Source organism: Nomia melanderi, chromosome 10, assembly GCF_051020985.1.
Source record: "Nomia melanderi isolate GNS246 chromosome 10, iyNomMela1, whole genome shotgun sequence".
NCBI classification, from domain to species: domain Eukaryota; kingdom Metazoa; phylum Arthropoda; class Insecta; order Hymenoptera; family Halictidae; genus Nomia; species Nomia melanderi.
In genome coordinates this window covers 3829813-3853737 of record NC_135008.1, presented here as the reverse complement: position 1 = coordinate 3853737, position 23925 = coordinate 3829813, and the positions used below count along the sequence as shown (strand labels likewise).

At 44.1% G+C, this 23925-nt stretch overlaps 4 protein-coding genes across 12 annotated transcripts in view; 2 read left to right on the top strand and 2 right to left on the bottom strand.

The window, feature by feature from the left end:
- Positions 1-6537, top strand: part of Ten-a (Teneurin-a transmembrane protein) — a 587521-nt gene extending 580984 nt beyond the window's left edge. For all 6 annotated transcript variants that reach the window (XM_076371185.1, XM_076371187.1, XM_076371186.1 and 3 more), the window contains one exon: positions 184-6537. In XM_076371185.1, the coding sequence (XP_076227300.1) occupies positions 184-1145 (962 nt within the window). In that variant the 3' untranslated portion in view covers positions 1146-6537. The remainder of the gene's footprint in view (positions 1-183) is intronic.
- An 82-nt stretch (positions 6538-6619) lies between these two features.
- LOC116434690 (tetraspanin-11) lies at positions 6620-8207 on the bottom strand. The gene is made up of 6 exons (XM_031993283.2): positions 7986-8207; positions 7483-7665; positions 7239-7409; positions 7061-7150; positions 6864-6983; positions 6620-6688 (listed from the first exon to the last, which is right to left on the bottom strand). The coding sequence occupies exons 1-6, from the start codon at positions 8205-8207 to the stop codon at positions 6620-6622; spliced, it is 855 nt and encodes a 284-aa protein (XP_031849143.2).
- Positions 8208-9125: 918 nt separating this feature from the next.
- On the top strand, positions 9126-23371 carry LOC116433931 (Chromatin assembly factor 1, p180 subunit). Of its 2 annotated transcripts, XM_031992607.2 has the most exons (11): positions 9126-9462; positions 9553-9643; positions 9754-10496; positions 10583-10734; positions 10816-11237; positions 11308-11471; positions 20320-20468; positions 20552-20603; positions 20686-20824; positions 20943-21847; positions 21918-23371. In XM_031992607.2, exons 2-11 carry the CDS (start codon positions 9562-9564, stop codon positions 21933-21935), a joined length of 2826 nt encoding a protein of 941 aa, XP_031848467.1. In that variant the 5' UTR covers positions 9126-9462; positions 9553-9561; the 3' UTR covers positions 21936-23371. The 2 variants fall into 2 exon arrangements, with proteins under 2 accessions (XP_031848467.1, XP_031848463.1); XM_031992603.2 differs by having other exon boundaries at positions 20943-23371.
- Positions 11564-19787, bottom strand: LOC116433945 (uncharacterized). Of its 3 annotated transcripts, none has more exons than XM_031992627.2 (5): positions 18794-19787; positions 13177-13438; positions 12698-12925; positions 12274-12416; positions 11564-12164 (listed from the first exon to the last, which is right to left on the bottom strand). In XM_031992627.2, the coding sequence occupies exons 2-5, from the start codon at positions 13436-13438 to the stop codon at positions 11865-11867; spliced, it is 933 nt and encodes a 310-aa protein (XP_031848487.1). In that variant the 5' UTR covers positions 18794-19787; the 3' UTR covers positions 11564-11864. The 3 variants fall into 3 exon arrangements, with proteins under 3 accessions (XP_031848487.1, XP_031848478.1, XP_031848492.1); XM_031992618.2 differs by lacking the exon at positions 18794-19787 and adding an exon at positions 14184-15526; XM_031992632.2 differs by lacking the exon at positions 18794-19787 and adding an exon at positions 13796-14008.
- Positions 23372-23925: the final 554 nt, after the last annotated feature.

Genomic DNA, 23925 nt, shown 5'->3' with positions numbered 1-23925 from the left:
TGATACGTTCTCGGTTCTACTTAGCGCTGGCAACCGTAGCCAAATAGCTCTTGTCATTAAACCGCTGGTGTTCAAGCGGATATTGATTTTCAGAGATTAGTACGCAGAAATTGGAATGAAATAGAAACGATGAAATTGAAAATGATTTAACATTTACTCATTCGACGCATTCTCGTCTTTCAGATCACATATCATGGTTGTCACACCTAGGCTACGATCTGAAAAGCCTAGCGCCGCAACTGTTCCCCGAAGAACTGCCAGACAGCCTGGTTCCGCCGGCATTGGGCCCAGGCACCTCGATCTTCGGGAAGAAAAAGAGAACTAGAAATCTGGGCGTCCAGTCTGGCTTCCTGGCTCATATCGCGCAAAGGCACTCAGGCGACGCCGTCAGCTTATCCGCGCCGCCCCGTTCAGCCCTGAAGAAGGACACCAGCGAGCTGATACCGACCCGCTTAGGCGCAGCGTCCGATCCTCCGTTCGGCAAGGGAATCCTGGTCTCCAGGACAGCCGACGGCCAAGCAGTCGTGTCCAGCGTGCCAACCACGAACACCATCTACAAAGACGTGTTCACCTCGGTGTTCAACCGTTCCTACTTCCTGCCGTTCACGTTCGTGGTGCACAGCGCCCAGCAGGACGCGTTCTATTTCGTGAAGGAGCAGACCTGGAAAGCCAGCGAGGACCGCGGTCAACTGAAGCGCCTGGGCGGGCAGGTGAACACGACCTACCACGAGAGCGAGAACGGCAGCGGCAACAGCTCGCTGATAGACGTGAAGATCCACGGTGCCAGCTACGTGGTGAACCTGCGTTACGGCACCACCGCCGAGAAAGAGAAACAAAGACTGCTCCATCACGCGAAGGCGACCGCCATACGGAAAGCCTGGCACAGGGAACGCGAAGCGCTCAAGACGAACACTCCTACGACCATCGAGTGGATGGTAGCCGAGCACGACGAGATACTGAAGTCGGGATCCGCGTCGAACTACGAGGGCGTGTACATACACGATGCGCAGCTCTACCCCGAGCTGGCGGAGGACCCGTACAACATTAGGTTCGTGAAGAAGGCGGTCGACCCGTCCAGCAAGAAACGCCGCAGAAGGAGAGGCGCGCCGACGTGCAAGCTCTGGTGGCTAGACAAGATCTGCTAGATCGCCGGGTCGAGCCAGCAGCCCCCCTCTCCCCTAGCCGGGAGAACTGTCCAAATCGAAGCGAAACAGGAATTTCGAGAGGCGCGCGTGGCGGATGTTTGAACGGATGAACGGAAGCGGAGGCGGAGCGCGCGGACGCGCGCTGCGAGCGGGCGCGCGCGCGGAAACGCGCACTGAACACTATCAAGCGAAGGAGAGAAAAAAAGTTTTATACCAAAGTCTATTTGTGTATTTCGAAGATGCCAAAAACATTAACGTTAATACGATTATTATGTAACGTGATAGGGTGTAGTTGTGTAAGGGCTCGGAATCGCGTGACTCGCGGCTCATCGGTATGGTAAACGGAAGAGGAGGCGGCAGGGGGTGACGAGAGCCACGTTGCGCGGGGACCCGTTGTCCCCGGCGACGGCGAAGCGAGGGTGACCGCGAGACGTCCGGACGCTCGATGATGTTCCTTCGACGAGATCGAATTTAGAGAGCAGACGAAAGGAGTTAAGGGGATGTCCGGGGAGCCGGAAACCGAGGCGCGGAACGTGGAAAATCGTGAACGGTTTGTGCACCGGTCGGGACGCGAGATCTCGATCCGGCGCGGAATCGGACGAAGGAACACTGACGGGGCGGCGAGGACCGAAGCCAAGGCCATTCGTCGTTGAGGGCGAACCGAGTGAGAGAAACTAGTCAATATATAGCTTTACATTGACGTAGATACTTTTTTCCAGTAGGATAAGGTACCGAGCCGTGTGTCACGATCGTCGATGTTACCATATGGAAACCGTGTGTACCCTGTCTGGCCCGTCGTGTGACGGCGCGATGTTTCAGCCGTACTTAGCACTCGATCGAGGAGAGCAAACGAATGAGGAGCACGGATGAGGACAATAGCTGTACGGTAGATCGCGAGTGGAAGGGACACAGACGCGCGTATCTCAACAATGAATGGCCCCCGTGGGACCGAGGATAGAGGAGCTGTTTCGGTCGATAAGAAAGAGGATGCTAAGATTCGTACAGGCGCGCCGCAAATCGGCGTATCCAGAATTCTAAGCGATTCAAGGAGAAAGAGGGAGAGAGAGAGAGAGAGAGAGAGAGAGAAAGAGAGAGTGGGAGAGAAAGAAAGAGCGAGAGGGAGAGAGTGAGAGAAATGTGTTAGGGTGTATTATAAAGTGGTGCTTTCGGTGCAACAGTAACGAGCGTGACTAGTTAGAGGACATCACTAAATAGCGTGGCTAAGGTATTTTTAACTGATGGATGTGTCCTATTCCCCAAACCCTGATTCCCCGTTCAGCGCCAGCGTCCGCCACTTCCTCGAGGGTATCTCACGTCGCCCGTGGAACCGTTCGAGGATAATCAACTTTCCACGGGCACTGTGGTGAGTGGGATTGAAAAAAAATGGTACCTTCGCGCCGAGGACTAGAGCGGAAGGAAGCGTAGGGCGCGCGCGCGCGCACGCGATGTCTGTTTCTGCGAGCCACGCGAATGTGGACGGACTCATTGTCGGTAATAATAACGTATAAACACAATATCGCATATTCGTGCTTGCTGGATATGAATAAAGAGCGTTAACTATCGTTTCCTTCACCGAGTAACTAAGTGTGTGTATCTAAATTAACGCTGATCAGTGCCGATCGTTTTCGCGGTGTACTGAACGCCATATTAACGTCTCTACGCGCGTAAGCTATTATTTAGCACCAGCCTCCGCCGACACCTTCCCAACCCTCCGATGTACGAACCGATTGACCCCCTCGGTGCTGTGGAAACGTTGATCGACGTGTGCAGGGTAAACGAGAGAAAATAACGGTTGGACATGTCCCTGGTGGATTCAGTGAAACGAAGTAGCTACGTCGATGCTTCTTTTGCTTGACGAGATTACGTGCTCCCTTCTCTTGAACGTTTAGCCGCCGGGAATAGGTGAACGGACTGCGGATGTTTATGCCGATTAAATTCTTTTTCTCATAGACTATTTTGTGGAAGCAAAGTATCTTATTGTACGCGTAAAATCTGCGGTCCAACGGTGCGCGTTCGCTTCTGACGATCTTCTTTAATCGCGTTTTCGCTTCTACGTTAACGTCGCGCCACGCCGCGTGATCGAATTTACCCGGAGACGAGCGAGATTCGTTCGTGAGACGGCTAACCGTGTTCCACCGCGCGCAACAGACGAAAGTACGATGTTCCACGGGAACGGTAATCGAATTTCAGCACCGGAAGGGTTGACACTGAGCCACTACCCACCCTACCTTTTCCCCTCTCGTTTCTTTCCTTTCGACATATTCCCCTCGATTGCCCCGACGCGTTACTTTCCCGCGTTCCCGCGAACGTTCGTACGCGGACGCCCCCGCCACATTCGATATTTTGCGACGGCTTTAGACGGCGCCATTTTAACGGGATTTAGATAGCTGGCATCGCGGCGACAAGCTCTCCGCTTGTCGCGGATAGAAATTGAGGAAAAAAACGACAAAACCAAAAAAAAAATAAATAAAATAAAAGATAACACTACGCGCTGAGTGTATAAACGTTACGGAAGGAACAAAAAAAAAATGAAGAGAAGTATATGTATAGAGAAGAGAGACAAAGAGAAAGAGAATATGAAGAGGGAGGGAGAGAGAAAGAAAAAGAGAGAGAGAGATATATAGGAAAGCTTCGTGTAATGTATTTTTAACTCGAACTCGAGTGTTTAGAGCTATGTAACACCAAATTTTCCAAATTCTGCGGTCCAAGCGAGCCCTCGCCGTCGGCACTCGTGCCCCGGCGGGGTCGAAGGCGGTCACGTTTCTTAGTTCTCCGTTTTACTTTCTTAAAATTAAAAGGAAAGGAAACTAAAGTAAATAAAAAATAATGTAGATAAGACACAGGGTGCGCGGAGGGACTCGCCCATGAACGCGTGGTCGTGAACGTCGCGCACCGGTTACACCGTGTTCGTCGAGACGCGTCCCGTGTTTCGGTCGCGTATATATCCGTGAACTTAACGCTGCCATCGCGATATTCCAGCGAAAGGATGACGCCATCAGAGCTACAGCTTCGATACGTGGACATCTAAACACTCACACTGCCCAATAACTCCCTTTATTCTCGAGCCCATCCTCATCCTCCTCGTATCCACGCCCATCCAGGCCCCGTTTCTTCGTATCTGTAACCGTATATCTAATTATATAATTACCAAACGGATCGGTAACGGCGTTCAAAGAATCGACTATTTTTTAAAAATAAAGAAAAGAGTACGAAAATAAAACGATAGAAGCATCGAGTGTCAAATTATTAAAGCGGGAGGCGAGCGTGGTAGGCGATCTGCGAGCCTACGGTTTAATGGTGGGATTATACTAAAGCGTGCAGGGTCGCTGAGAGAACGGCCGCCCCACGGCTCGTTCCTCGGGTTCTACGTTTCTACGAGAATTCAAAGAGATAGAGAGAGATAAAATAACGGAGGGGGGAGGGAGGGGGGGATGACGAAGAAAAGGATAACGAAAAGAGGAACGTAAGAGATTGGGATAATCGACGAGTGTATTCGCTCTCTAACTTCCGTGAAGTTTCGTCTCGTTTCGCAGAACGTGAAGGGAAAACATTCCGGGAAAAAAAAAACTTTTTACACGTTCCCCGACGAAGTTATCGACCGCGTGCGGGGGGGGACGCGATTAAATATAAATATGAATATAAATATAAATATATATATATATACATATAAATATATATATAAATATAAATACTTCTGGAATTAACGGGGTAGAAATCGAAGAAGTAAATCGATTATTATTATTATTACGATTATTATGATTATTATGATTATTACGATTATTAATTAATTATTAATTACGATTACACGCGGATCGTATTATTATGCGAAAAGAGAAATTATGTATGGCCGGAAGCTAGCTGAATCCGTCGGACCACGTGATGATGATGAAGATGATAATGATGATGATGATGATGATGATGACGCTGATGATGACGATGATGTATGGTATTCGATTCTCGCGAAGTGAATCTCGACGATGTGTCGAGGTTCGGAACAGAACTGAAGTTTCGGTGGGAGAAAGAGCAAAAGAGAGCGAGAGAGGGAGAGAGAGAGAGTGTGTATGAGTGAGTGCGAGAGAGAGAGAGAGAGAGAGTGAAAGAGAGTGTTATATTGAAGAGAAAATAACAAAAATTAAAAGCGTGAGAGGGTGAGAGGGAGATCGTAAGAGAGAAAGGTGTGTGAATGACAGAAGAGAGTCAAGTCATGCTGCAGCTACTATGACCACTACCCCTAAGTAGATTAAACGCTACTTTGCCGCTGATCTAATTGTTTACTGTCACGTGTTGCTGTAAACCTAAACTAACGATACGATATATTTTATTTATATAATCTAATCGACTGTATTTATTGTAAATAGTCACGATGTTTGCTATGATATAATATATCTGTAATTGGATGGAAACCTGTCTGAGACTGCGCCCAGCCCTGTCCTCTATGACTATGTTTCCCAGTGCTCACGCACACTTCACACCCGTACACGTTGTACGAACCGAGTCATTTAATTCGATCCTACAATGTCCCCGCCGCTTTCAAACGAATTCTTCCGTGGCGAGAAATTCTAAATCGAAAAAGGGCAACCCGGATAGACATGGAAATCAAATCTCACGTTTCACGAACCGCGTATTTATTACCGAAACAGCGAACGTTCAGAGCGAAACGTACTTTCTGTAGAATAATCTTCTGTTATCGTCGAAAGCGATTGAGGCATTTCGGAGTTTGACTTAAATCGACCGGTCCCGTACACGAGAGACGCGAGAATACACACCGTAAGTGGACAGGCGGATCTATATGTATGTATATGTACACATGTATATGTATACAAGGGAACGATTTATTTGCCGAGAAATTCGTGGACGAAACAGGTGCATGCAGAGGTACTTAGGGTATCCGCGCGATTAGGAGAGATAAAGACAGATCTGTATCGCGTTCAACGAGTTTATTATTACGATGTCAATACACTTTTCGTCGTCTCGCAACGAACAATTCGGATAATGCTGCCGAGGTTCAAGCCTCTCTCTTTATCGATTTCACAAAATCTCGTTTCGGGAACCCTTTCGAGGACGAAAGAGAACGATTGCCAGAGATAATTTTTTATAAATGTATTTTTTTCTCCCGGCGTCCTCGACGATCCAAGGATTCGCGATCGTCAGAGAAAGCTCTCGAAAGAGTTGTCAGAGGAAAGCATAAAAGAAAAAGCAGAGGAAAAGAGAAAAAAAAAGAAGTTAACGTGAAACTCCAATCGACGAATCGCCGCCATGACAGGCACCACCGTGCCGCCACCCAACCAGCATGTCCAATAACTTACAATATTACTATCATAAGTACAATATATTAAGTGTTTTCAGAAAATATATGATCTATATATGATAATAAAAACGAGAAAACGTTTCATCGGCGAGTATGTCATTGTCTCTTCTCGATCCTCGTGCTTCGCCCTCAGCCTCCAACATTGTGTCTTCGGTAATCTCTTGGATCATCCTCGGCTAGCACGACGTTCCTTTGATATGCCCAGAATGCAAAGAGTGAGCAGGAAACTCAATAACTGCAAGCAAAATGAGTAAATGTTACTTGTACCGTTCGTTCGCAAGAAGTCACAGTAAAATCGTGAACTTGCGAGTGTCTTTCATGAGTACTTAATCAAATAATACTCGTTTTTTGCAGTGGTTTAATTGGAAATCTGAAGTCTAGGCTTTTTCCCCAGTCCACTTTCAACTTACTAAAATTAGAAAAATCACGAGGGCTGCTATGCTTATAGCATGAACATGTGTCGTTAATAAAAGTACAGCGTTCCTTAGGCACCCCGGTTTGAAGGCTACAGCTTCCGTCATTCGAATACACTGAAACAGTTAAAGATCTACTAGTAAAACGAGGAACATCTGATACTGTTCATCCAGATTCGTTCAATATTTGTTACTTCCTCAATAGCTGTGGCGCAACAGCTCTTCGGTATATTAATGTAGTAATTGCTCCAGTCGTTCGAAGACATAATTCCACAGCACTTCAACTAAAATATAATCATTTTTCAACAGCTTTCTTAAGAAACACAACAACATAGCAAAAGAAATGATTATTAACAGAGACTGGTTTCTTACGTATCTATGAGTATTGTCCCAAGCTTTCTTACTCGTCGACGAAGAGTGATAACTCTTAATGGCCGTGAGCATGTTGCTCTGAATGCTTTTTATAATTTCTTCGAAAATCCAGAAGCTCGACAGAGCGGTTACAAAGATCACGCAGAGAAACGACAGGCAATAGAATCCGTACTGAAGCCAGAATAACGTTCTAGTCATTTCCAGTTGTCGATTGAAGTATCTCTTTTTAACAATAAAAACCAACAGTCTGCAGATACTTCTTCCTTTTTCGAATCAATCCAATTATCCCAAGCAGAGACGCAAGAGAACCGATCAAACCGGTCAGCAATAAAGTGATCAAGAATAGCCGGTGCCCGATCAATCTAGACATCACTCTGTCGTCGGTGAGAGTCCACACAGACGTAACGACTCCGACAATACCTGCAAGCTTTGTTCATTGCGAGAATATTTATTCACTGTAAAAATATTCCCTCGATAACAGATCTTTCGTATGCGTTAACACGTTGAATGCCATGGGGGTCACCGGTGACCCCCAAGCAAATCGAGTTACTATAATTCACTCAATTAAACGATGATTCGCAAACGTTTCTATATTATAAATAATACTCTCCATTGCGGTGAAATTCAGTTTGATGAACGTGCAATGATCCAATTCAGTCAAATGATTTAATATTGTATTTTTTCCATTTTGTGTATTTTGCTCTATGAAATCGTGCGGCGTTCAACGTGTTAACCGTTCTTACTTACGAATGTCATTGCATTAACCGCGAGGAAGACGATTCTAATGCATTTCTGTGAGAAGTGATCGAAAGGAAATTTGTGGAAACGCATTCCAAGGAAATGCGATATCTTTTCGGTAGAAACGGTAGCATTGCTGTCGGTGATATCTTCGTCTTCCGTTTCCACCTCGCCCACATTTCGACTGACCCCGTGGCTTTTCACTCCGGTGAAGAATTTATTCCAGTTCATCTATTTTCATTTCATCTGAACCGCGTCGAGGAAAATAACTGAATGAAAGCGTATCAATGGTGCCAAATTCATGTGACTATCTAGGACTAGAATAAAAGAAAAAATGAGATTCATACACTGTTCGTGATTTCGATGGGGATAAATGATTATAGTCAGCAATAGTCATTAACACGTTCGCCAGCACTTATTTCGATGACGGTCTCAATTATATTTGCTTCAATCCAATAAATCTAAACGAAATATTAGAAAAAATCCCAAATATAATGTAGCTTATAATTTCTAATGACATCTTAATTTTATTAAGATTAATTTCATTTTCAGAATCTTTTTCTTATTGACATTACCAACAACTAGAAGTAATTTTAATAGAAAAAGTATATTAACATATAAATAAATAATGCGCGCATGAAAAGAAAAGTCATAGATGTATTTGACTGTTTTTTATCGACTGTAGATATGAGTGTTATAATATATTTAGTGATGAAATTTTACAGTTTGTAATGACAATTTTAAGTGGCTCTGCTCCGGAGTCCTCGAGTGCAGAGAGTTAATAAGTATTAGGCCAAGAATAGAAAAGGAGAGATCATTGTTAATCAGATGTGTAGATTTCGGACATTTCAGTATCATGATTCTAATAAAAATCTGAAAAAGAGAAACCTCCTCTCCCTATGAAGCCTTGCGGCAAACTGAGCGCTTCCCGCTATTAACCTACCTTAATATAGTCAATAACCATAGAGTTGAAACAAGTTATACTTCTTTTACTTTGCAATGCTACTTCAGTGATTTTTAGTAGTTCTTCAAATGTCCGGTGTCACTAGGCAGAGGGCGCTCTGTACAGTTTGAGGAGTATCAGTTGGTACACCTGTACCGGGTCATTGATCATCAGGTTATATTTAAGTTTCTCCATCGGCAGTCTAGGTGGAATAGAGTTCATGGAAATATGCGTATATTACCCTTCAATACTCTTATTTTCCCGCGGATTTCGTTACGATTGTGATACGAACAGTGATGTGCTTTTAATATTTTATTTTTGTGAAAGAAGTCCTTTTGATTGTAATAAATTTATGAGTTGTTTATAAGTTAGTAATCTTGTAGTTTGTCGCGTTGTATGTATAGTTGAGTCGATCCTTGATTCGTTCGCAGCAGTGAAGTAAATTATTGTCTAGGTTATAAAAATGTGCCATTGACAGATTTCACTTTTATCTTCTCAGTATAGTAATGCTGTAAAAGATAGTTTATATTTGCAATTGTTTAGGTAAGATATATTAAATACATTTATAAATAATCTTCTGCCTTGAGGGTCTCTAAAGTAGTGAAATTCATTGAATTTTTATTATCCGTAAAGCCACCTGAGATGAAAATGATGGAGTTGGATGAGCAAGATGACTGTTATATTGATGCAATTACTCCTGTCAAGAAAAAGAAGATGAAACAAGGTTTGTATCTTACATATATTGTACAAAATTGGTTGAAGTAATTGTTATTAGATTATGCTTTATAGTTCTTGCAGTCATTGCTTCATGCTAAATTGAATGTGTTTTTTTAGCACAACTGCCTTTTCAACGAAGTCCTGTGGGATCGCCACAAGTAGTGCTGAGTAAGAAAAGAAAGTTAACGTCCCCTTCTGTAGAATACAAGAGTCCAAAAGCAATTAAAATTTCAAAGAAGAATGTAAGAAAGCCGGTCGTGAATAATAAAAAAGTAAATGACATTGTCAGTGATGAAATAAAAGAGAACAGTGAAACTATTAAAGATACAGAGGTAATGGAAATTGAGAATGTGAAAGAAAATACAATTTCTAATAAGGTTGAAAGTGGAGATAAAAATGTGACTCCAAAACGAGTATCTAAAAAATTAGAAAAGGAAAAAGCTAAACTGAGTCCTTTAATAAGTTTCTTTAAAAAAACTGAAAAAGAAGCAGAAGCAGAAGCTTCAAAGGATGATCAGAATTTGTCCCAAGAAGAAAGAAATGAATCTTCTGATAAGTCTTCTGATTTAAAAACTGATAATATAAGTTCAGAGTTAACTAACTCCAAACAGGAAGAACTAAATGATTCTAAGAATCTAAATAATGATTCTGATATTTTAATCTCATCGTCTGATAGTGAAGACAAAGAAGAACTGACAATGTTGAATGGAAGTCAGGACTCAAGTAGGAAAAGTATTAGTCCAAGTGAAATTGAGACTCCTAAAACAGATAAAGGGAAGCAGAGGAAGTTAACACCTAAACAGCAAGAAAAGAAATTATTGAGTGCTAAAAAAAGAGAAGAAAAGAAAAAGTTAAGAATGGTAAGTCATAAAGTTAAACTACAAATATTTTTCATTGATTCTTCTCTCCATCTTCAATCAGATAATATTCTTTATTTGTCTGTTAGGAGAAGGAAAGAAAGCTAGAAGAAGAACGAGAAAATCGGCGAAAGGAGAAGGAAGAAAAACGCAGGGAAAAAGAAGAAAAGGAAAAAGCAGAAAAGGAACAAAAAATGTTGGAGAAAAAATTGAGAGATCAGAAGAAGCAACTAGAACTTGAGTATGAATACATGCTGATTTTTTTTAAAACATTTAACATTTATCATTTAGGATCATTCTGACAGCATCAATTTATTCGCAGGCAAAAGCAGAAGGAGAAACAAGCAAAGGAAGAAGAGCGTCGGAAAAGGGAAGAAGCTAAGGAAGAAGAGAAAAGAAAGAAAGAAGAAGAGAAATTGGAAGCCGAACGCAAGAAACAGAAGGCAGCGTCAAACTTCACCAGCTTCTTTGTTGCTAAAAAGCAAGAAAAAACTGTCGAGGAAGAAAGCACTAATAAAATCCAAAATTTCATGCCTTTTGAAGTAAAGGTGGATATGAGGTTAGCTCCAGTTTGTAGGAGATCTTTGAACGAACAAGAAAAAAAATCGTTGGATGAAAGTTATAACAAAGAAAACGTAGAAAAATCAGATCTATATCTTAGCAATCTTAGAAATAAAAAAATCATTCCCCACAAGTCGTCGAAGACGTGGCCGTTCGAAGCTAAAGATGACATCATTCTCCTAGGTAAACATTGTATTTTCTAAAAAAAACTTATTGCGAATAACATTCGGATTTACATACCCCTTGCCAACAGATGATGAAAACGACGGCAGTTCGAACATTGTGAACCAGAACGTTATAGAGAATCAACGGGCTAAGTTACTCCAGTTCTCGGAGAACCGTCGTCCGCCATATTGGGGCACATGGAGGAAGCGAAGCAAAAGTATCAACCCTCGGAAACCATTTTCAAAGGACGAGGTAAGTTTTGCTGTAACTTCTAAACGACGGAACACCAGCGAACATGTTTCAAGTTTAAGTGTTACACGAATTTGGGAAAGAAGAAGCCAAGATACTTTCAACATTATTTATTGTCACTTTTCAAGACCTGTTGTGTATTCTAGTCTAGTAACGCGTACTATTCTAAAGGATGCTACAAAAGTAGCTTGTCTGAATCTCTTTTCTCAGCGTCGCTTCTCAGTATCAAATTAATCGGTATAAGAATATTATCTGTCTTCTTAAGCTGTTCGTAAGGCGCATGATCGTCTCATCGATGCGCCAAGAGATTTTTAATAATCTCGGTTAAGTACATCGCGTACGAAAACTACCTCGACGTCTCTTCTGGCGATGATGCAATTGTTCAGATGGAATTAGCTAACTTTCCGTCGGTAGAACGTTCATCTTTCCTCCACGTAGTCCTCTGCCGCCGTGGAACAGCGGGTACGCGTTTTTCCTGTGCACCTTGCGATGCTTGGCCAAATGATCGCTGCGCGCGAATCTCTTCGAGCACATTTCACACGGATATGGCTTCACCCCGGAATGGGATCTTCTGTGCCTGGCCAATTCATCGGATCGGCTGAATCGCCATCCGCATCCGGTCCACGTACAAGCGAACGGTTTCTCCCCTGTGTGACGCCGTAAGTGAGCTTTCAAGTGGGATGCTTTTGCATAAACCTGCAGAAGTAGATGACAACACGCATTCAATACGATTCAACTGTACGTTCAATCAGCTTGAAAATCCAGGTTTAGTCGGAACAACGAAATGAATGATTGATGTGAATACCTTCACGCATCCCTGATAAGTGCAAGGGAAGCACCGGTCTTCAGCCGCGTTCGCCAAAGTGCGGTTAGTATAGTCGTGAGTTGCTAGTGCGGCTGCAGCTGCTGTTGAGATGAGATTCTCCTCCAGTTGATTATTGTTGTAATCTGTAATCAATGAGGGAATATTACAGATAACGCGCAAAGATGATCCACCAAACAAGGTTTCAATAATCGGTCCTTATAGGTCTACCAACTGTCTAACATTTTCATTTGGATTCGTTTGCAAAATGTAATCAACTTCCACGCGATGGAACTAGAATATTCATTAGATACACGTATCCTTTTACAGAAAACCAATGTTGTCACATTCAATCGACTGTCTACGACATTCTGCTGTTGATTTTCAAACACGATTTTAGCGTAATACCGCAGCGCTCGAAACTTACCTACTCCGCTGGGTTCCAAAGTATCCTCGAGTGCTCTCAGATCGATCCCAAGCACCCATAATGGTTCCTCGCGTTGGAACGTTTGTTCGAGGTTTGGCAGAGGCAAGTGTAGAAAACCCTCGCACCCCTCGGTGCACAATGGTGTCCTCTCCGGAAGTCCGGAGTTCCAACTTTTATCTAGGCACCATTCCAATTCCGAGTCTAACTCGCCTAGTTCGCTCAAGCACCCTGTACATACATTGGACAACCCTTATTTACATATTGAATCCCAACAGTTCAACTCAACATTTCCTCAACTCAAATCATCAATAATATTGACGATCAAATAAAAAGCAGCACAACAGATGCACCATTATACCTCGTAACCATATATTTGCCATCGATCGATTCATGTTTACTAAATTCTTTCAAAATTCTACCCTGTCGTTAGGCGAATGATTACTGGTTATATTACATAATATTATGCAACAAGAACGCACCTGAAGAAGCGGATGTATTGTTCGACCACTCGTTCCAAAGTATCTTCGTCGGGCAAGTCAGATCCGTGTAACAGTCAACGGGGTTGGTAACGTTGTTGATACGATTGTCGATCGTCTCCGAGTCGTCGCTGCGCGGCGTCGTTCTGCAGGACGACGCCTCGAAGTCGCATTCTAGGGTGTTCGCATCCGTGGTGAACAGTTGTTGCCCGACACCCGCGTCGGTGGTCAGACCAAGCGCGGAGAACAACAGCTCGTCCGTCATCTGCGAGAAGGAATTCGAGAGGAATGGTATATTAAGCGACGCCGCGTCGAACAGGAGAGAAACGTGCTGACGATTAAACGACGGAGAGGCTGTTTATTGTTGCGAGCGCGCGGATTAATCGGTCGGGCAACCGGCGATACTGACAATAAGTCACGCACCGCGAGCGCTCTATATCTCTCGATTAAAATTCAATTCTATTTTGAGTTATCGGCGGCGCGAGAAAGAGGGAAACGTAATTTCTACTATCTCCGTTCCTCTTCTTCTTCCTCTGTCCTGCGAAATGTTTACGCGAATCACCGTTCGATTGATTCGAATTAGCTATTAGCCACGGATTAATCTTGTTATTTCGGTTCTTACGATTCTTTCGATTCGAACGAGGTTGGAAACTTTCAAAGACACTGGTCCGAATTGTTCTAGATTGTTTTCTAATGGAAAACGAGAATCTAGTGTTAAAGTTGTTTCAAGTTTGTGTGAAAAATTTTATTTAAAAAATCTCGGCATTGAATGAACGTCTGGTTGACGCGTCACGTGAAACACTGTCAACGTCGGACGAGACACTGATATTGTATATCAACGCCGGTACGTCAGATATTAGACGTAGCTTCCACCCGGAAGCCAGGGGTAACTGATTGCGTTCGGAAGTTTCCATTCTTTGATTACGACGAATACCTAATATACATTTCGTGTTTATTTAATTTTATTGAGACGCGAACGGGTTGGCTGTAACGTTTGCTAAGTCACTCACGTCGAATATCGAAGCGTCCTCGATCATCCTGCCCTGCGACTTAGGATTTCCAATAGATTCTTCGTGAGACAATCGACTCGATTGGTTTCCCTTCTCTTTTTAGTAATTGCTCGCACGCAATTATTTCACCATTAGTCACTGTCTCGATTTCCTCTACGCATTATCACTTCCGATTGCCACTCTTTCAAGGTTCCCGCTGTTACGCGACCGTCGAATCGACTCGTCCCTCTATTTCTCGCAGTTGTTTACCTCGATACTAGAAATCCTCGTATAATTCTAATCAAACCATCACCTCTCAGCAATCGACAGTAAATACCAATTTATTCACAGCAGAACAATTACGGTTCAAATAAATCTTCACTTCATGAAAGATATCTTATACCCTAACGGAATCAGTTTCTAATTCTTCTCTAGCCAAGCCGATACTTTATTTACTATAGAGTTCAACAGAATCCAAACGACTGTTTTTAAAAATCGATCTTCACTCCGATAGAAACTGATCTTATTATCCTAAATGTTCCACTTCGATCTCCCTCAGTCTTATCGTCTGTCGGTGGACGTGAAATAACCCATCGATTCGAAACGATTCGATGGCCCGATCGACGATCACGGTGTCTTGGACGAAAGACGCTCGGCTCACCCCGTTGGAACGGGTAGTTTCGTGGTCGAGCGACTCGTGGAGACTGGGCTGCAGACCCAGAAGACGCGGACGAGTCGTGTGACAAGGCACGACACACGGTTCGAGAGATAATCGAGGCTGTGCCACCCGGCGCCGTCACCGTGCTTCTCCCCAGGGATCGAGGCGGCCGATCCCAGAACACCGTCAGACGCGCCAGCGAATCGGCTTCCTGGCTAATTGGACGGTTAACTCGCTTATTTACGATACCAGCCACCCCCGATAATCGGCCTCTCGCGAGATTTCTGCGAGACAGATCCGCGACAGAATTCGCCACCAAATCCTCCTCGCAATTCGCCGGGTAGCACGTGGCCTCTCGATGTTTATCAGGCCACGGCCGCAACGTTCGCTCGTTTTTTCCTGCTCGGTCCATTACGGGTTTGCAAGAAATTCGCGCTACGTAACCGCTCGCCGATGGTCCCTTTGCCGGATTGATCTGCTTTTTCTTTCTGCTCTTGCCAAAGCTTCCTTCTGTTCCTTTCTTTTTTTTTTCGACCGCTGCATGGTGGACAGTTCCGACGATTGCGCAGTCGGTTTATTTTAGACCCATTCTAGATCCTTGCTCGACTCTTCGCGAAGGTGCCGTTCGACGCGCTTGTTTCAGATCCGTTGTAATTCATCGGGCTCTTTATCGACGCAGACTTTAGCAATGTTTCAAACTTGTCGTTACTATTTAAGCTCTAGGGTATAATCTCTGTTCGTTTGGAAAAATTCTCCCGGCGTTTCGCTGGCATTGCGGCTTATCAAGGGATCGAGTTACACACCGATACTGGTATTAATACTGACACTGATACCAGTGTGTCATTCCATCTCTTGATGCACTGCCACGGAAACGTTTTCGAAAGGACAACGGTGTACGTCCTACGCTTTCGGGCAGCTCTCGGGTTTAGCTCCGGTTCAAACTTGATCCCATGTTCGATGGCGGGGCTTCACCTTTCGGTGTCACCCTCCGCGATGCGCCAGGAATGGAAATGTTCCGCGGAGCGTATATTTCCTAAGAATGTATCAATGAAAACGTCTGTATAATGCAGTGGCTTTGACCTACAGCGACAAGAAGCAGCAGATAACTGCCTCGAAGTCAGTGCCACTAGCCAGCTGAATCGCTCGTAGTACGTTTATCCGTGTCGAGGGAAGCTGACCTTAGATACAATATGTATACATATTTTCCGTTCGATTCAAGAGTCAAGAACACCCGAGAATTGCACCGCGGCGTACCGACCTCGTTCTCTATAGCTTGATCTTCGCTCATCCTGCTCGACGCTGTAGCCGCCGAGCAACTGAACTTACTAGTTCGCAATCTCCCTAAGAAATTCATCCGCGATATCTGTAGCTTTTAAGCGACGAATAACAAACCAGCCGTTCGCATCCGTTCGATAGTTCCAGCATTAAATCACACTTTCCACCCTTTCAAACGATTCAACCCCCTATTTCATAATTTCTTCGCGATTACAACCAATATTTGCTGATTGAATCGGGTGTCTTCGACACAATCGATCCTCCCGCGTCTAATTAGAAGCACGGATTGCTCCCGAACCGAGGGTAGTTCACCGGGGATGAAGTTTCACCGCTCGCCGCGATATTCCCGAGCATAATCAGCTTTAAGCTCGCTCACAGTGAAAGTGAACAAGTAGATGAGATATGTCCACGCTAATGGATATCGTCGTATTACGAAAAACAGACCACTGTCCGTCGGCATCGATCTATCGTTTTCTTTTATCACCGCGATTGACGCGCGTGTGCGCGAGGTATACTTTTCAGCCGCGTGCGTCAAAAATGAGACGGGCATCCCTGGCCGAAATACCCTGTTTATAATTGGCCAAGCACACACTCTCTCTCTCTCGTTTCTGTAAACTCGTACAGGTCCCGGAACATAATTTCAATCGCGAATAGAATCGCGGATGAAAAGGTTTTATTGACGCAAGGTTGCGTCTATATTTAAACCGGCGATTATGCAGTTCCAGATGGCGCGATCTTCCCGATAAAACGCGTCAATTATGAATTCTTGTCCGAACAACGTCGGACGGCCATGGGGAATCGTTTTCCGCGAAATTCACGCGGTCGCGCGGTCGCGCGCGCCGATATCGCCGGCGTTTATCTAATGACGCGTTTGAAGATGCCTCGCCGGTTATTCTGTTCGCCGGCCGCTTAATCGAAATTTAAAAAATTCACTTGACTTCGCTCGCGAAGATTGCTCTATCTACCCTTCGATGAGATTTATTAATTGCGGCTCCGTTGCGTCACACGCTCGCCTCGATAAAGCGCGCTCTCCCGATTCAATTTGCTCGTGATCGTGTTATAAACCGATACCGACTATCATTAATTAACTAGCGTTTCTCTATCCGAACAACGGTTCAGCGATCGATCTTCGGAAGCTGTACGAACAGAACCGAAACGCGATTTTCACGCTTCGACAGCCGCCGATGATGATCGGCGTCGCGGACGACGCGATTATCCGAATTTCACCGGAGGGAATTTCTTTATTGCAAAATAAGATAGATATAATACCTTACAGCATAAATCGCTCGAAGGCGTGAGATAACCGTCCATGAAAGCGTGATATAAAACGATACACGTATGAATAACGCACGGTACACGTAAAGTATCGGCAGAAGAAGCACGTGACAGTAGATAAAGAGGTGTACGAAGATATATGCGCGATTATGTTCGAATGTTTACGAAAATCAGGATGAACGACCGACGGTGTCGATCAGACTTTTTTTTATAAAGAGACTATAATGCGGCTAGACACTTGATAAGCATTCCTAGGTGTACGGGCATGGTGGCGGAAGCGTAGGCCAGCCGTAAAGTGTGTGTCCGATTCGGGGATAAATCAATCGTGGAGTGCAGGGATTCGTGGTTCTCCGGTGTGCACGAGGAGGAGCACCGCGCATAATCTTAATGGGGCATAAAACAGCCATTACAGATGGCCCGGCGGGTGACAACACGTTGTAAATAATGTACGGCGCTTCGCCAGGCACCGTTTTCGACGTGGTTACGCGTCGCGTTACCACCGATAACTGGGTTTCCCCTGGGCCGGTGCATCTTTCCAGACGTTGCACGCGTTTCCACGCGGCGGCGGCGGCGAGAATCGTTAGATCGTGTCGCGTCCCCCGTGATTAATGGGATATCCGCGTCTCTGCGATCGGTGGTCTGGCTCGAGTCTCTGTTAAGCGGTTGTTAATCGCTCTCGCTTTGATTTATCTTTTCACCGCGTCGATTTTTAGCTCGCCGGCTCCGTCCGATCGTTTATAACGCGCGTGGTGCAATTGCAATTCGATTTTTAATCACCCCGTCCGTATGTGCGCGCTTTTTGCACCGTCACTCTGTCGCAAGAAGACGAAACTTTGCTCTTTTTCTCGCCGATCCGGCGAACCGTTCGTTCGGAAATTTCTTATTCGATATTTTGAGTATTGTCCGGCGCGTATCTCCGCTCGAAAACAACGACAGAGGGGGTGCGTCCGTTCCGAGCGTTCCATCCTCCTTTTTTTCGAAAGCGCGGTGCCGAGTGATCTCGCGAAACCGCGAGGAGGAGCGGCGCGGTGGTAGCCGGGCGTAATTTTTCGAGATAAACTTTATCGCCACTTAAAATGTACTCAGCCGCGGTCGTTGCAACGCGGACCGGCGAAATGACGCTTGCGGTGTGCTCGAGGAAAGGACCGTGATCCGTGTCATCGCCGATTCGTGACGTTGACGGTGCTCCGGAGATAACAGATGAATTTGTAGCTCTTCTTTACAGCTTTCTCCGCATTCATCGAATGCGTTTCATCTCAGAATGTGTCTCGATATTTGTAATATTGTAAAGTAGACTTTATACTTCATTCTCGCATCGAAATCGTTCCAGATTTACGTGGATGCAATTTCTAAAATCTACTTTCGCCGAGGTAAGTCAATTAACGAACTCACACCAAGATCCCGTGCCCTTTTTAATACGTACCTCTTCGTCGCTGCCGAAAGCTGCTCAACTGGTACCCGATCGCGGGGCCTCCCCTTTTCACCTGAAACGCCGTCCGGTTTTCCGCGTTACGTCCCGAGCGACGCCGGCTCGCCGATCATTCGCGATATCACGTTCCTCTGCCGATAATAAATTAATGTCTTCGCGAACCGTCTTGTAATTGATGCCCGCGCGGGGATGAAATCGACGTTGATTTATCGCGCGAAGAATCGCTCCGCCGCCCGCCACAAAAGAGAAAACCCCGACGATTTATTGACTTTTCGGGCCGATGCGCGTCTCAGCCGCGGCCTGGCCGTGATCGCCGCACCAATTTCCTCGCTGGAAAACTAGTCGCTCCGCCGGAATCGTCGCTCGCCGCGGTTCCTCGTTTCGCCACTTATCTCCTCATAATTTCGAATTCAACCGCGATAATCGCTTTAAATAGACCAGTAAAAATAGCTACTAATATAAGCTACCAAGTTGCATTTATCGAGCAGCGCGACCTCGCCGGATCGTCTGCTCGTCGATTTTTCTGTTTGCCCGTTAAACGAACAGTGGATCCTAACAGCTACATCGATCCTCGCGATTGCCCGTGCGATTTTAATCGAGTCCACCGAAGACAAGGATCACCGGACGATATCTTCGCGTCGATTTTCCACGCCGACGTCCGTCCGGTCTCTCGGTTTCAGTCGCCACAGCCTCGACCACAGAAATTCACCGAGATTTCACGCACTTCACAGCCAAGTACCATCTCACCGAACCGTGCCCGGGATTTTTCGTCGATCGGACCGTTCGCGGACGCGCCTCGGCTCGATCTTTGCTCGCCTCGCGGAAAGCGAGTCTACATTTTGAGAGAGGAGACAGAACCGGCGCGTATCCCCGGGAGCTATGTTGCTCCGTGGCCAACAGAAGAGACCACAATTATCGCCCGTCAAGGAAGTCGCGTTGATACCGACGTCCTGCTTAATCATGGTAGACTCCAGTGAAATCCAGTGGCCGTGATCGTAACTAAAATAAACTGTATGGAAAACGGATGATAACGCGGCCGAGCGGCGAGTCGTCTCTTCGCGCGAATTGCGTTTCTCGCTGGTAAAAACTCGCCGCTATTCCGACTGGACGCCGGACGGTTTCTGCGATCGGCTTCGAGCGTACCAGCGTCGTTTCGAGTAGAAAAATTTCACTGCCGAAGCCTCGGGCGACGAAGATCCTCCGATTTCCTCTCCGTTTCGAGAGTGGCCCGTAAGAACGTTTTTCCTTTTCGAACAAAGAAAGAGAGGGGGAGAGATAATGGAGTTAATCAAGCACGTGGTAGCCTCAATCAATTCGAACTCGGCTGTTGCGTGGGTGTACGCAGACCGTCTCGCTGAACTTGCACGAGCCGAATGACTTTTTAAAGAGAGGAACGTTGGAAACGTGCGAGATTGTTGGAACATCAACAGCTGTCGGATTCTCGGAACTAGATTATTGCGATTAGATGTATCGCGGTCTCCCATGATTGCGCTCGAAAAGAATGTTCCGTCTTTTTACAGAAATGCTTCAATTACGAGGTAGATTCGGACGACGAGTGGGAGGAAGAGGAGCCAGGTGAATCTTTGCATGGTTCCGACGACGAGAAGGACGAGGAAAATCCGGACGACAATGAGTACGACGTGGATAACGAGTTCATGGTTCCTCATGGGTAAGCGTGAATCATATTGTACCGCGATACCAAGTTATATTGAAATTCTGATTAGTATTTAATGAAACTGTGACGCGTTGCAGATACTTGTCTGACGAGGAACTTCGCGCCGATGAGGAAGATAAGGAAGACAGGGTGAGTGTAGAAAGTATTTCCGTATAATATTATTTCTCCATTGATATTTTATTGATCTCTGTGTTTATTTTTTATTTTGCAGACGCCGGAAACACAGAAGTTCAAATTGAAAGTATTAGGAGAACAGTTCGAGTCGGAGAGGAACACGAAGACGTCGAAACTGAAGCCGAAAATAATTGGCTGCGTGTGGAGGGGACCTGAAAATACATTTTCCGAAAATGGTGAGTGTTCAGCTTCGACGTTGATTATTAGGGATGTATTAGAAACAAAGTGTTAAGCTGTTTGCGGGGATCGTATGAGTCTAGTGTAATCAAGAGGGATGAACGTTTGTGATTTCAGTGCCTCCAAGGACCATAGGTTTCTTGTCAGCCCGCGAGGCCTGGGTGCGTCAGATACCAGTGCTTCTACCAACCTCGTCCGACAATGATGCCGCAGCCGAGTGCAGTACACCCACGCATCAATCCGTCCCGAGATCTTCGAAGAAATCTCTACTTCCGGAACAGGCGCTGCCCGAGCTGATTCGCCTTATACATGGCAACACACACGGCAGGAGGTTCCTAATGAGGGAGTTCATGACGTACTGGAACAAGAAACACAAGGTTGGCGAGAATCAGATCTCGAAAGGTTGCCTTCTTCAAAAGATCTGCGAACTGGGCAAGAGGATGCTGTGCCCTGAAGAAGGACCCATGCACTTGAAATCGTGTTGGTACGTTCCTGAGGATATACGGAAGAAGTACCTGGATAAAGATCTTACATTGCCCAATCAGTGGTCTTACAACCTGACTCCGAGAAGAAGACGCGAGAAGGCGGAAGATGAGAAAGTGGAGGAAGAGAAGGATAAAGAGAAGAAGAACGTGCCATTGATTACTCAATTCACTAAGAAGATCTCTCAAGCGGAAATGAAGAAACAGTTGACTGTCGCGGCTAACTCAATAACACCTCAAAAAAAGATTACCAAGACTCCGAAAAGGGCGACTCTGATTTCGGTCGGCAGAGGGGAACAGTTTTCTAAAGCGTCGAAAGAGAATTTGTTAAAGAAGTTTGTTAAACGCGAAAATGAGGTGGATAAAAATGTTAAAGAAAATATAGATGATGACCGTAATGATGATATTGTTATCATTGATGACATTGAGAACGATCAACAAAAGAATTGGACGGTAACGGAAGAGAAAACCGAAGCAGTGGAAATTGAAGTGGTTACGCCGATGGAATGTGAAAACGAAAGCAAAGGAACACCGACGCAGGTAAAACAAAAAAATAGTGATAACAAAATGAAAAATAAAGTATCGAAGAAGTATGGGGAGAAAATTGTAGGTACTCCGATGGATGTAGGCGTGGATGATTGTATAATGAAGAATTAAGCTATACAAAGTGTGGAGGGCGGAGAGAAAATGAAAAAAAAATTTTGTAGGAAAAAAAACGAAGAAAAAAGATTGTGATACATGGATAGTAATAAGAGAGAATGAGAAAGTATATGGATGAAATACAATGATGGGTGGACTTCATGCAACTATTATTTAAAAGTGGGTATGAATGTGTACAAAGTTCTAGTTGTTCTATTTTTGTATAATTCAATTGTAGTTTAGATATACACGATACAACTGTTATTATTATTGTTACTATTAGAAAAGATACTTATTCCTAGTATTTCCAATTAAGAGTACAGGTGTGCACAAGGTGTACATCTTGGTCTTAATGCAGCCTTAACAGTTTTTATAAAAGTTTTTGGTAAGTGTTAAAATTAAGGAGTATTAATATTATCGTATCGTATCGAATAAAATAATATGTTTGATAAGAGCGATATGTACTCTATTTTTAGAGTCTATATTACAGAATTTGATACATTTGATATTTAGTAGAATTTAACGATCGTTAAACGCGATTCTCTACAGCTTCATTCCTTTTATGTGCCACTTTGCTTACGCATCAATCTTTTTTATATTACTCGAGATAATATTAAGTACGACGCGAATCATAATGAGGATGCTATATTTAGTAATACATATATTTAATATTACTGCATTTTACTGACTGTCTAACAGTCAATTAACTATCCTCCTCATTATTAATATTGAATATGTACTCTTTTAATTATTTTGAGTAACACAAATAGAACAGTAAATAAATTGATTCGCGTTTACATGCCGATAAACTGACAATCTAGATTAAGCTGTTTTTAAACTATTTCCTCGAATGATTATAACAACCGTTAAAAATCTGATGATTTTTAATGGAGTTATTGAAACTATGTATCCGTATATAATTAGAAACTTTGGTATCGTCCTTTAAATGATTCTGTACTACACACCGATTGTAAACCGATATTAAAATTAAAAAATGTTGGTGCTGAAAAGTGTTAACGATAAGAGAACGGAAACAAATGGGTTAAAAGTGCGGAAATTTCTTTTCATACGAATTATATTTGAACTCATCACTATTTTGTACCTCTCAACACGGTGCGACACAGTCCATTATTAAAGAAAATTTTAACTTCAAAAGCTTAAAGAAGAAACAATTGGTAAAGGGATTAAATTTCGCGAAAACTGTATAAATGTCAGTTAAACGACCGTGTAATTAGAAATATCAAGAGAATTAAAGGTCGTACATCACTATATAATATATGTGATATATGTGTTTTCGTACATTCAATTGGAAAGAGAATCTCGCGAGGTAATGATACAAGTGAGTGAAATTTACGAGACGTTATCATCTGCAAACAGTTACACTTTTATAATACAAATTGGAAAATAAATCTCACGATATCTATACCGAGCAATTGCGTCACATCTTTTATCCCGCTGTTTTTCTTATTTAATTAAGCACGCTTTTCCTACGGCCCTCCATAATTTGTTCGTTACAAAGAGGATTTATTTATAATTAGTTAGAGGCTAATTCCACCCCAGTTCAAAGGCTAACCGGAAATTCAGCCGGGTTCAGAAAGCATATTTTTTCTCTCGAATTTTTCCGAGTTACCGTCGACCGTAAAAGGAATAATCTGTTTCGGTAATGTGAATTATCCGGAGGATTCCGCCGGCAAAAAGTTTCGTCGAGGCCGTAACATTCGAGCTTTGGCTAATGCACAGCGTTGGTTTCGCAGAACACGGAATTGCATTCCGGCGAACCGTGCGCTGCAGTTGAATAAAATGGCTATAGAGAAACTTTTGCTCAGCATCCGATTATCAGCGGTCAGCTGAAAGCGTGTCTTATTGGAACGATCCCTTGATTGCGTATATCTTCCTCCATTTCTGTAGCAACGGTACCTAAAATTATTGAAAATTCACCCTAAATAGTTTTCCATTTCAAATATTCCAATTACAGTACC